We start from the raw sequence: 12,322 nt of genomic DNA, 5'->3' as shown, positions 1-12,322 counted from the left end.
TATAATTCCTAAACCTGGTTCTGGCAAAAGGAGGAATCCGCAGGTCTTTTTTTATCATGGAATAAATGTGTGGAGGAGTGTGGGGGGTCTTTACAGTAAAACACATTGGAAGATGAAAAGTGCATTTAGAAGTGTGTGTGTGTCTTGACAGCAGCAGGTTGTGCAGACATGTCCACATGCAGTCTGTCTGTCTGTCTGTCTGTCTGTCTGTCTGTCTGTCTGTACATCTGGCCTTCTGTTGCTCTTGATCTCTGGGACTGAGGGTTTTTTGGTCAACAGATGTGGATCTGGCAAATTTACTAAAACAGTTGACCCCCAAACCAGATGCACCCTTTTGGATCGATGGGGCATAGTTATGCTAAATGTTGCTTGTAAATAAATATGAAGGTAAACTGGGAATCTTCTATAGCCATTGGCCACAGTTACACCTGGCATCACTTTATGGCTTTGGCCAACCTAAGCAGAAATAACCACAGAACTATGTGCCTTATGACAACCATCAATAAAACCAGTGGTTGGATCAGACAACACTGACAAACACATTCTTAAAAGCCTGATCAGAATTTATATACATAACAATAACATAAGACATTTTCTCAACAATGTATTCTTTTAATGATGATACTTCAAAGAACATTTACTAAGGTGACTTTCAAGCAAAAATAATTACAAATTATTGCTCAGTATTCTATTACATAACAGCAAACTCTTTTAGATGGATGTTACTTACTAAACAACACAAAACACAAAAAACAACTGTGTTTACCATCCATCTTCTACAACAACAAGGCAGAATCTGAGCCAAGTGCAAACCTTGGGCCAAACCCACAACAGGACACCCAGATAGCACATAACGTTCTGAGAACCTAATGTTTCTCAGAGCTTGGTGAGACCATAGTTGTCCTATGGTTATTTTGTATACAACTTTCCCACAACTTTATGTGAATGGTGCAGGATAGTTACTTGGTCATGGAACATTCTCAGCACATTTAAGAAACTTTGAAACATCCTCATTTAAGGAACTTAGTAAAACAAACTTCATTTTCTTAGTTTTCAATAATTGAACAGAACATTTCCTAAAAGCTCAAACATGATTACATTTAATTTCAATTTTGGTCATGTTCTAGGAATGTTCTCCAACAGGTTTGACATTGGGAATGTTTTCAAATATTTCAGAGAACGTTAAGAAACAACGTTCTTCTGTGGGAATTTCAGCACTTCAGCATAATGTTTCCTACTGGTTTCTTCGTGGTTATATTTAACGTCATGTTCTCAAATTGTTCTGGGAACGTTAAGAAAACTTTCTATAAAAAAATCACAAGACAACTTTAGTAATGTTCAGAAAACGTTCTAAGACTGTTATTTAAAAACATACATTTTGTTCTCAGAACGTGAAGAAAACTTTCCATAAAAACCACAATAAAACTTTAGTTATGTTCAGAGAACCTAAGAATGTTATTTAAAAACATATACAGTACAATCGGAAAGTAGTCAAGCCCCTTGACTTTTTCCACATTTTGTTACGTTACAGCCTTGGATCACTTTTTTTTCCATTATCAATCTACACACAATACCTCATGACGACAAAGTGAAAACAGGTTTTTGAAATACATAAGTATTTAGACCCTTTGCTATGAGACTCGAAATTGAGCTCAGGTGCATCCTGTTTCCATTGATCATCCTTGAGATGTTTCTACAACTTGATTGGAGTCCACCTGTGGTAAATTCAATTGATTGGACATGATTTGGAAAGGCACACACCTGTCTATATAAGGTCCCACAGTTGACAGTTTATGTCAAGAGAAAAAACCAAGCCATGAGGTTGAAGGAATTGTCCGTAGAGCTCCGAGACAGGATTGTGTCAAGGCACATATCTGGGGAAGGGTACGAAACAATTTCTCCAGCATTGAAGGTCCCCAAGAACTCAGTAGCCTCCATCATTCTTAAATGGAAGAAGTTTGGAACCACCAAGACTATTCCTAGAGCTGGACACACGGCCAAACTGAGCAATCTGGGGAGAAGGGCCTTGGTCAGGGAGGTGACCAAAAACCCGATGGTCACGCTGATAGAGCTCCAGAGTTCCTCTGTGGAGATGGGAGAACCTTCCAGAAGGACAACCATCTCTGCAGCACTCCACCAATCAGGCTTTTATCTTAGAGTGGCCAGATGGAAGTCACTCCTCAGTAAAAGGCACATGACAGCCCACACAAGATTCTCTGGTCTGATGAAACCAAGATTGAACCCTTTGCCCTGAATGCCAAGCGTCACGTCTGGAAGATGCCATCCCTACTATGAAGCATGGTGATGGCAGCATCATGCTGTGGGGATGTTTTCAGCGGCAGGGACTGGGAGACTAGTCAGGATCAAGGGAAAGATGAACGGAACAAAGTACAGAGTGATCCTTGATGAAAACCTGCACCAGGGTGCTGGTTCACCTTCCAACAGGATAACAACCCTAAGCACACAGCCAAGACAACACAGGAGTGGCTTCGCAGGAGTGGCTTCGGGACAAGCCTCTGATTGTCCTAGAGTGGCCTAGCCAGAGCCCGGGCTTGAACCGAATCTAACATCTCTGGAGAGACCTGAAAAAGCTGTGCAGTGACGCTCCCCATCCAACCTGACAGCACTTGAGAGGATCTGCAGAGAAGAATGGGGGGAAACTCCCCAAATATAGGTGATACAAGCTTGTAGCGTCATACCCAAGAAGATTTGAGGCTGTAATCGCTACCAAAGGTGCCAAAGTACTGATTAAAGGGTCTGAATACCTATGTACATGTGATATTTTATTTATTTTTTACAAAAATGTCTAAAAACCTATTTTTGCTTTGTCATTATGGAGTATTGTGTGCAGATTGATGAGGGGGAAAAAACTATTTAATCCATTTTAGAATAAGACTGTAACGTAACAAGGGGTCTGAATACTTTCCGAGTGCACTGTACATTGCATTCTCAGCATCAACAAAACAAGATAAAGGATAGAGAAAGTTAATTGTTTTCAGGTATGTTGGCCGCACCCATTAATTGGCCACACGTGATCTTAATGAGTGCTTGTTTCCTTTGAAATGGGGTGTGTTTGAATGGACTAAAATGAACAGCTTTGTATGCGTAAAAAACATTGCATGCTAGCTCCATCCAATTCCATGTGTAGAGAAAAGAAGATTACGTGTTTAAATCTCACAGATGCCATGTCACAATAAAAAAGAAATATGTTTGCATGATTAATGCAGAAGGAAATTAATTTACATGTGTCTTATCTGTGCTTTGAGTGTTATTAAAAGTCTTATTGTAACATTTCGTGAAAGTTTTAAGTAAGTTGTTATACAACCTCCAAATAGCCTATAATATCCGTTCTCAGAGCGTTAATAAATCCTCCCAGAACAACTTTCAAGAAACCAGAGCAAAACGTTCTCAAAACCGCCCTGCAAAATAAAAATGAATGTTCCCAATACAGGCAAAATTTGCACTTCTCAGAACATTTGAAAAAGTTTCACTTATGGCTTCGTTCCCAGAACTAATGGGAAACCAAAAATATACTTTCCCACAACTTCCAAGGAGCCAAATGTACTAACTGGGCAAGAACTCTTAAAACCTCTTAAAACCATATCTTGATTCCATACCAGACCAGACACACAAAGACCCAGACATTTCTATAAACATAGCATTTACAAATCCTTGTAGGCATTCTCACTGGACAACTGTCAAACCAATTCCTGCCATATATTTGCTGTGACATCAACCTGATTCAACAAGGACGTGTTGTTGAGAAACCATAACTCAAGACACCAAATCCGCTCTCCCGGTTGAAGCTTACGACCGACAGTTTTAATATTAGACATTACTTCAATCCCGTCATATATAATTTCCAAGACGTGGCTCAGTGAGGATATGTTTTTACATATTGCCCAGTTGACAGGTTTGTTCCTTTTCTTTCCCCCACTGTGAACATGTTTTCTCATGTGGCCGCCCCCCACTAGTTATACCCTGTTAGGGTCTGCAGTAACACACTCAGAGAATGTGATAGTCTGAGTTAGTGGGGGGGTTTCCACTACCACGGTGGAGGTCTCCATAAGGGAGCTCCCAGGGCAGGCTGGCTGGGGGGCTTGTTTTGGCTCCAGGCCAGGGCCCGGCCTGGGGTCGTGATGTGGAGTTCACTACACAGCTGATGGTTCCCTACCCTCCAGCTACACCTGGGTGAGGGCCAAACTCCTAACAGAGACCAGATGGTGGTGGGATGGAGACCTTGCCTTCTTAGATGGTCTACTGTGTTTAACATGACTGGTTTGGAAGGGACATGTTACTTTCTGGCAGGTGAAAAATGTTTACCCATCTGATCTGGGTAACTCCTGCTTCATCCCAAGTAATTTACACCTCTGTAAGTGTGCCTTTAGCTGGGACTTGAAAAAAAGGAGGCAGAACCAGCGGTAGTAATTAGGAGGCTGGCGAATGAGGAGGTGACTTTATTTACTGATGGGCAAACAACTACAGCTTTTGTATCGTGTGACACTCTAGTGTGTGTTTGTGTGCTGCTGTCTAGTTGCTGTGGGAACTGTTCTAGCCCCGAAATGCAGGTTGTGAGTGTGGGTTTCACATTCTGTGCTTGTAAAACGTAAAGATAACTCTTTCTAGAACAGCTTCTCCTATAACCTGTTATTTCAGTCAGCAACATGATGACAGACAAAAATATAAGGAGAAACATTGTCAAAATGTTTTGATAGGCTATAGAAAAGCTTTGATAATATTTGTAACCAGGAGCTGCCGAGCTAACACTTAAAGTCATGTTCTCAAATTGTTCCAAGAACGTTAAGAAGTAAAGTTCTTCTGTGTGAATTTCAGTACATCAGTATAACGTTTCCTACAGTTTTATTTAAAGTAATGGTCTCAAATTGTTCTGAGAACGTTACAAAAACCTTCCATAAAACCCACTAAAAAAAGTTTAGTAGCATTCAGAGAACATTTTAAGAATTTACTTAAAAATATACATTATGACCTCAGAATATTAAGAAAACTTTCCATAACAAGCACAAGAAAACTTTACTAACGTTCAGAGAATGTTCTAAGAATGTTATTAAAAACATATATTTTGTTCTCAGCATCAACAAAACTCTCTCTATCTTCTATCTTGTAAGTGTGTTCAGGGTCATGTTCAGTTGCCAAACATTCCTGAACGTTGCAGATAGAAATGCCATGAATAGAGCCGATGTGATTCCTTATTCTACATATCAGAGAGGTATTTTTGATGTACATACACTATTTCTATCTGAATGTTCCAAAACGTTCAATCCTGCTGAACGCGCCCAAGGTGTGTTGGCCGCGCCCCCTAATTGGCCACACCTGATCTTAACCCTTTACAGTCTAAGCCCTGTCTAAACCGGGGGAGGGGGGGGGGGGTTCTACTCAGCTATGACAATGTTTTTTTAAGAAGGTCATACCAAGGATCATTTAGCTATTTGATTTTTAATTTTAATATCACTTGAAGTATAACAAAATATATACATAAAAAGTATGACCATTTTCACTTGTCCTTACTGCTATTAGCCCATACAAACGCATTGAATAACAGATTCACTACATGGAACAACAGATAGTCCCCCTAAAAAAATCTAAAGGAAGTTTGTTCTGAGGTGTCTGTCCTATATCTGAGAGAGAAAAAAAAGTTCAATTTATAAACTCAGCAAAAAAAGAAATGTCCTCTCACTGTCAACTGCATTTATTTTCAGCAAACTTAGCATGTGTAAATATTTGTATGAACATAAGATTCAACAACTGAGACATAAACTGAACAAGTTCCACAGACATGTGACGAACAGAAATAGAATAATGTGTCCCTGAACAAGAGGGGGGGGGGTCAAAATTAGAGGTTGACTGGTTAATCGGAATGGCCGATTAATTAGGGCCGATTTCAAGTTTTCAATAACAATCAGTATTTTTGGACACCGATTCCCCGATTATTATTATTCATTTATTTTTTACACCTTTATTTAACTAGGCAAGTCAGTTATTAAGAACACATTCTTATTTTCAATGACGGCCTAGGAACAATGGGCCTTGTTCAGGGGCAGAACGACAGATTTTTACCTTGTCAGCTCGAGGATTCGTTTTTGCAACCTTCCGGTTACTAGTCCAACGCTCGAACAACCTGCCTTACATTGCACTCCACAAGGAGCCTACGTGGCAGGCTGACTACCGGTTACACGAGGGCAGCAAGAAGCCAAGGGAAGTTGCTAGCTAGCATTAAACTTATCTTATAAAAAAACAATCAATCTTAACATAATCACTAGTTAACACATGTGTTCACGTGATTAATTTCTAAGGGAATGAATTACCATGTGTCCTATCTGTGCTTGGAGTGTTTTTTTTTATGTAAAAAAAATAAGCTAGTAGTGTTATTAAAAGTCTTATTGAAACATTCAATGAAAGTTTTAAGGAAGTTATCAAAAACCTCAAAATAACTTGGAATTTCCGTTCTCAGTGCATTAATAAAACCTCCCAGGAAAACTTTCAAAGAACCAGAGTAAAACATTATCAGAACCTCCCTTCCACCGATAAATAAACATTCCCAGACAGGCATAATTTTCACTTCTGTTCTCAGCACGTTTAAAAGGCTTTTAGTTTAACCTGTCAGGAAACGTATGGCTTCGTTCCCAGAACCAATGGGAAACCAAAAACGTATGTTCCCAAAACTTTGAAGGAACAAAATGTGCTAGCTGGGTGGTTACTAGGTCATAATTCTCTCTTAAAAGGAGAGATTGTTTAAGGCGCCTGCCCCCCACTAGAAAACATACAGAAAACACTTCACAACCCACAGAACAGTAAAAAGGCAAAAAGAACTTTCCTAATGTCAAGAATGTTACAATGGTAACACTTGTAAGCTGTTAAGATTCTGCAAAAATTGTGCTTTAAAAAGTGCCCAATTATTCACTCACCCCCAGTATCTGCCATTGAGTTCTTAATTATATGGTAGTTAAGATATCCAATCCAATGCTGTGGTCAAATAAAAAAGTGCAGTTACACCCATTATTAAGGGCTTGTGTCAAACAGAGCGAGCCAAGTGCTAAGCACTGGTAATTTCCATGTTAGGATTTTACATGAAAGTGCATGCTAATCTACATTAATAACATGGCCATGGAGGTAATAATGACACACCGGAACACTTCCTATAGGGCAGGGGTAGGCAACAAGATTCAGCCGCGGGACGGTTTTTGTAGGAGCAAATGGTCAAATTGACCCACACCTAAGCCCAAAAAGAGATTGTTTAAATTTTGAAAGCAATCATTTCATAATTTAATTGAGACACAATTATATCAACAACAACAAATATTTGGGGGAATATTTGGGAACAGATTTCCTAAGTTTTACAGTCATTTTCTTAAACAAAAACTAAAATTATATATATATTTTGGATTTCAAACATTGGGGGGCCAAAGTTGCCGACCCCTGCTATTGGGTACGACAATATGCTTAAACTATTGAGAAGGACGGTTAAGAGACAGAGAGACAGTCAAGGATAGAGATTATCATTGATCATTGTTTACCTAAGGCATATGGTCAAAGATGAATACTTACGCTTTATGCAGCGGTTGGTGCCAGAAGCCACAGCCCATCCAGAGCAGCACTGGTGACCTCCACATACATTAGGCCTGCAGAGAAAGAGAGGGAGAGAAATGGGATATGTAATACTGTATACTGTAATACTGTAATACTCAGCCTCTAATATCTATGCTGCAATAGTATATGTGCCAGGGGGCTAGGGTCTGTCCTATCTGGTGAAATTCTTCTGTCTTATTTGGTGGCCTAAGTATGCTCGCTCTAATTCTCCCATCGCTCTCTCTCTCGGAGGACCTGAACCCTAGGACCATCTGGCCTGATGATTCCTGGCTGTCTCCAGCCCACCCTGTTGTGCTGCTGCTCCAGTTTCAACTGTTCTGCCTGCGGCTATGGAACCCTGACCTGTTTACCAAACGGACGTGCTACCTTGTCCCGCACCTTTTGTTTTCAACTAACTAACTAACAAACTAACTAACTGAATCTCTCTCTCTCTCACCTGCGGTCTCGACCTCTGTCTGAATGCTCGGCTATGAAAAGCCAACTGAAATGTACTCCTGAGGTGCTGACCTTTTGCACCCTCAACAACCACTGTGAATATTATCTGACCCTGTTGGTCATTTATGAACGTTTCAATATGTTGAAGAACGATATGGCCTTAATGGTCATGTGCTCTCATAATTTCACCCGGCACAGCCAGAAGAGGACTGGACACCCTCAGAGTCTGGTTCCTCTCTAGGTTCCTGCCTTTCTAGGGAGTTTTTCCTAGCCACAGTGCTTCTACATCTGCATTGCTTGCTGTTTGGGGTTTTAGGTTGGGTTTCTGTATAAGCACTTTGTGACATCTGCTGATGTAAAAAAGGCTTTATAAATACATTTGATTTGATTCGTACGTAATAAATGGACTGGCATGTACAAAGTACAGTACCCCACAATTCATAAAGGAATAATGTTTTCAGTGTTCATGGTCTCATACCTTAACATTTCTATCTGAGATTTAATTCTGACCCCATTATAGTCTCATATCCCTTAATGTGGTTGGCCTATTGAAGGAGCACCTTAGAGATTCAGAAATAATTGCATTTTATTCAATAACATTTGCAGGCAAAGCATGAAACTCTATCTGTGAGTGTAGAGCCACACACCCCTCTCTTTCTGTGCTACATGGAGTCCAGAGGGAAAACAAATAGGCTAGTGGTTATCTGAGCCTGGGAGGGAACAGGAGAAACACATGAAAAGCACCCTTTGCTCACATAAATCTCCAGGAAAATGAAAGATGACAAGTTTCATACTATAATAACTAGATTCTTTACATATTTTACTCTGCAAGAACAGCGCTGGCCAATTTTAACAGCGAGATGCATGAAAAGGCACCACACCACAAGAGCAACTCCAGGGCAAATTCAAACCACAAACAAGAGTTCTGGCATAAATTGACTTCCCATCTTTTTTCCACGAGATATTAATGGCAATGAGTTGAGTGAATGTATGTATGGCTTATGCAGATACAGTACGATATCTGTTCTGGGTCAGGAGATGACTAGTAAACTGTTAAAGGGTAAACACAGGGTGACAGTAGTACTGTCTGCCTTCTGTCAACACCACCTGGTCAGTCAACTGGGGTGTATTCACTAGGAACCAAATCCAAACGGAAGTAAACGGAATGAAATGGGGAGGGACCTACCAGAATTTGTCTAATAGAAACTATTGTTTCCGTTGCAAAACGGTTAAGACTAACGATTACATCTGGGTTTTTTTGTGGTTTGAGAGTTCTTTAGATGGATAGATTACTCTCTATGTAGAAAAACACTGGATGGAGACCAATGACTCTTTTGCAGATTTAGGACGTGTTCCTATTGTTAGACATTGCTGATGCCTGACAGATCTTACAATGCCTGGATAGGTATTTTAAGAATCAGTTAACCACATCTGCTATAGCAATTTGTCAGTCGATGGCACAGTCGATGACGTGCCACGCAACCATTGGTTGTTGCGTCGCTTTGCCTTAGCTGTGAAATGCTAAGGCAAACTGACCATATTCACAACCATGCATCAACTCCTGAACTCTTCTGACAACTAACAAACATCTGACCAATCAGACTAGAGCAAAGTAGTTGGTAGGTAGTTAATCAATTACATTTACAATTGCAAACAGCTGATTCACCATATTTTAACTATACAACAGTGACTTAGAAAACAATAATACTCCCAGAAATTCTGAATATGAACCATACAAAATAGACCAGCAGGTCTGTGGGGAAGTTGATGCCTATAGGGATCATTCCTGCTAGCCTCATGAAGAGTACAGTAGCATGGTAAAAGTATTAAAGTTCTACATAACAAAACCTTTCATAAAAGCTCTATAAATATCAATAATGTCATATTTGCACTCATAATGACCCATTTTATGCAGCCAGGTTGAGCAATTTTCAGAGCAAGTTGGAGCAGTCCTGGGTCTTCCTGACAGACTCAGCTCGAGAGGGCATGACAGGTACACCGTGTGGAACTCCCTATCCCAGAGGGCTAACCAGAAATCAGGGAGTGAGTAAGGAGACAGTGGGAATTCCGAGAGGAAATGTGTCATGCAAGCACACGCTCTCTAACGACAAGCAGATAATTCATTTCAAGCTAATGAAAGAGAAAGAGGTGAAAAATCGTGAATTACACAAGGTTAATTAATGCCTCTGAAGATTTATGGCACCTTTACTGTAACAGTAAAGTCCCTTAAAGGGGCAGGTATTTCCACTCAATAAGGTTTAAATAATACTGTGAAATTGTGAAAATTATGATAATGCCCTTTTAGTGTTTGAGCGATTTGAAAAGATGGAGGGATGGAGTTTTGGCCTGCCTGGCAACATCACTAGGCAGTATAAGTTAATAGATCAATGACAACGTTTCAAATCTATCTGCCAATAACAACTCGTTTTCAGGTTACATACCCCTCCCATTAGGCTCCTCCAATTAGGTCCCTCACTCAGACCACTCCCAGACAGTCCCATCAAAATTCTTGTTTGAGAAAATGCTTTTTGCTAATAAACTACTTTGCTTATTTTTGACCATTTTAATTTAAACAATCACAGTAAGGTACTTAATTGTTACACAGAAATTATTTGATATTGAGATAAAAACAGCTGCACTGGACCTTTAACCCCTACAAGTCTAAGCCTTTGGAGGGGAGGGTTCTACTAAGCTAACATATTGAATTGTTTTAAAATGGTCATACCATGGATCATTTAGCCATTTGATTTTGAATTGTAGGACTCCTGTAGGTATATAAAAAACGTTAAAAAAATGATTTGATCAAATATTGTATTGTTTGGCCTTTACTGCTATTGGCCATAGAAAAGCAATGAATAACACATTCATAAATGGAAAAACAGACAGTCAAAAAAATGTATAATAAGGACTAAGGTTTTGAAGTGTCTTTTCTATATCTATTAGAAAGCTTAGGAAATATATATATATATATATATACACTGCTCAAAAAAATAAAGAGAACACTTAAACAACACAATGTAACTCCAAGTCAATCACACTTCTGTGAAATCAAACTGTCCACTTAGGAAGCAACACTCATTGACAATACATTTCACATGCTGTTGTGCAAATGGAATATACAACAGGTGGAAATTATAGGCAATTAGCAAGACACCCCCAATAAAGGAGTGGTTCTGCAGGTAGTGACCACAGACCACTTCTCAGTGCCTATGCTTCCTGGTTGATGTTTTGGTCACTTTTGAATGCTGGCAGTGCTTTCACTCTAGTGGTAGCATGAGACGGAGTCTACAACCCACACAAGTGGCTCAGGTAGTGCAGCTCATCCAGGATGGCACATCAATGCGTGCTGTGGCAAGAAGGTTTGCTGTGTCTGTCAGCGTAGTGTCCAGAGCATGGAGGCGCTACCAGGAGACAGGCCAGTACATCAGGAGACGTGTAGGAGGCCGTAGGAGGGCAACAACCCAGCAGCAGGACCGCTACCTCCGCCTTTGTGCAAGGAGGAGCAGGAGGAGCACTGCCAGAGCCCTGCAAAATTACCTCCAACAGACCACAAATGTGCATGTGTCTGCTCAAACGGTCAGAAACAGACTCCATGAGGGTGGTATGAAGGCCCGACGTCCACAGGTGGGGGTTGTGCTTACAGCCCAACACCGTGCAGGACGTTTGGCATTTGCCAGAGAACACCAAGATTGGAAAATTTGCCACTGGCGCACTGTGCTCTTCACAGATGAAAGCAGGTTAACACTGAGCACATGTGACAGACGTGACAGAGTCTGGAAACGCCGTGGAGAACGTTCTGCTGCCTGCAACATCCTCCAGCATGACCGGTTTGGCGGTGGGTCAGTCATGGTGTGGGGTGGCATTTCTTTGGGGTGCCGCACAGCCCTCCATGTGCTCGCCAGAGGTAGCCTGACTGCCATTAGGTACCGAGATGAGATCCTCAGACCCCTTGTGAGACCATATACTGGTGCGGTTGGCCCTGGGTTCCTCCTAATGCAAGACAATGCTAGACCTCATGTGGCTGGAGTGTGTCAGCAGCTCCTGCAAGAGGAAGGCATTGATGCTATGGACTGGCCCGCCCGTTCCCCAGACCTGAATCCAATTGAGTACATCTGGGACATCATGTCTCGCTCCATCCACCAACGCCATGTTGCACCACAGACTTTCCAGGAGTTAGCGGATGCTTTAGTCCAGGTCTGGGAGGAGATCCCTCAGGAGACCATTCACCACCTCACCAGGAGCATGTCCAGGCGTTGTAGGGAGGTCATACAGGCACGTCGAG

At 41.0% G+C, this 12,322-nt stretch overlaps 1 protein-coding gene across 2 annotated transcripts in view; it reads right to left on the bottom strand.

The window, feature by feature from the left end:
- LOC135525885 (latent-transforming growth factor beta-binding protein 2-like) overlaps positions 1-12,322 on the bottom strand; it is a 149,831-nt gene that overhangs the window by 133,871 nt on the left and 3,638 nt on the right. For both annotated transcript variants that reach the window (XM_064953837.1, XM_064953838.1), the window contains exon 2: positions 7,564-7,637. In XM_064953837.1, coding sequence (XP_064809909.1) covers positions 7,564-7,637 — 74 coding nt within the window. The remainder of the gene's footprint in view (positions 1-7,563; positions 7,638-12,322) is intronic.

This window comes from Oncorhynchus masou, chromosome 32 (assembly GCF_036934945.1).
Source record: "Oncorhynchus masou masou isolate Uvic2021 chromosome 32, UVic_Omas_1.1, whole genome shotgun sequence".
NCBI classification, from domain to species: Eukaryota; Metazoa; Chordata; class Actinopteri; order Salmoniformes; family Salmonidae; genus Oncorhynchus; species Oncorhynchus masou.
Note: the sequence above shows the minus strand (reverse complement) of the source record. Positions and strands in the feature narration are given on the sequence as shown.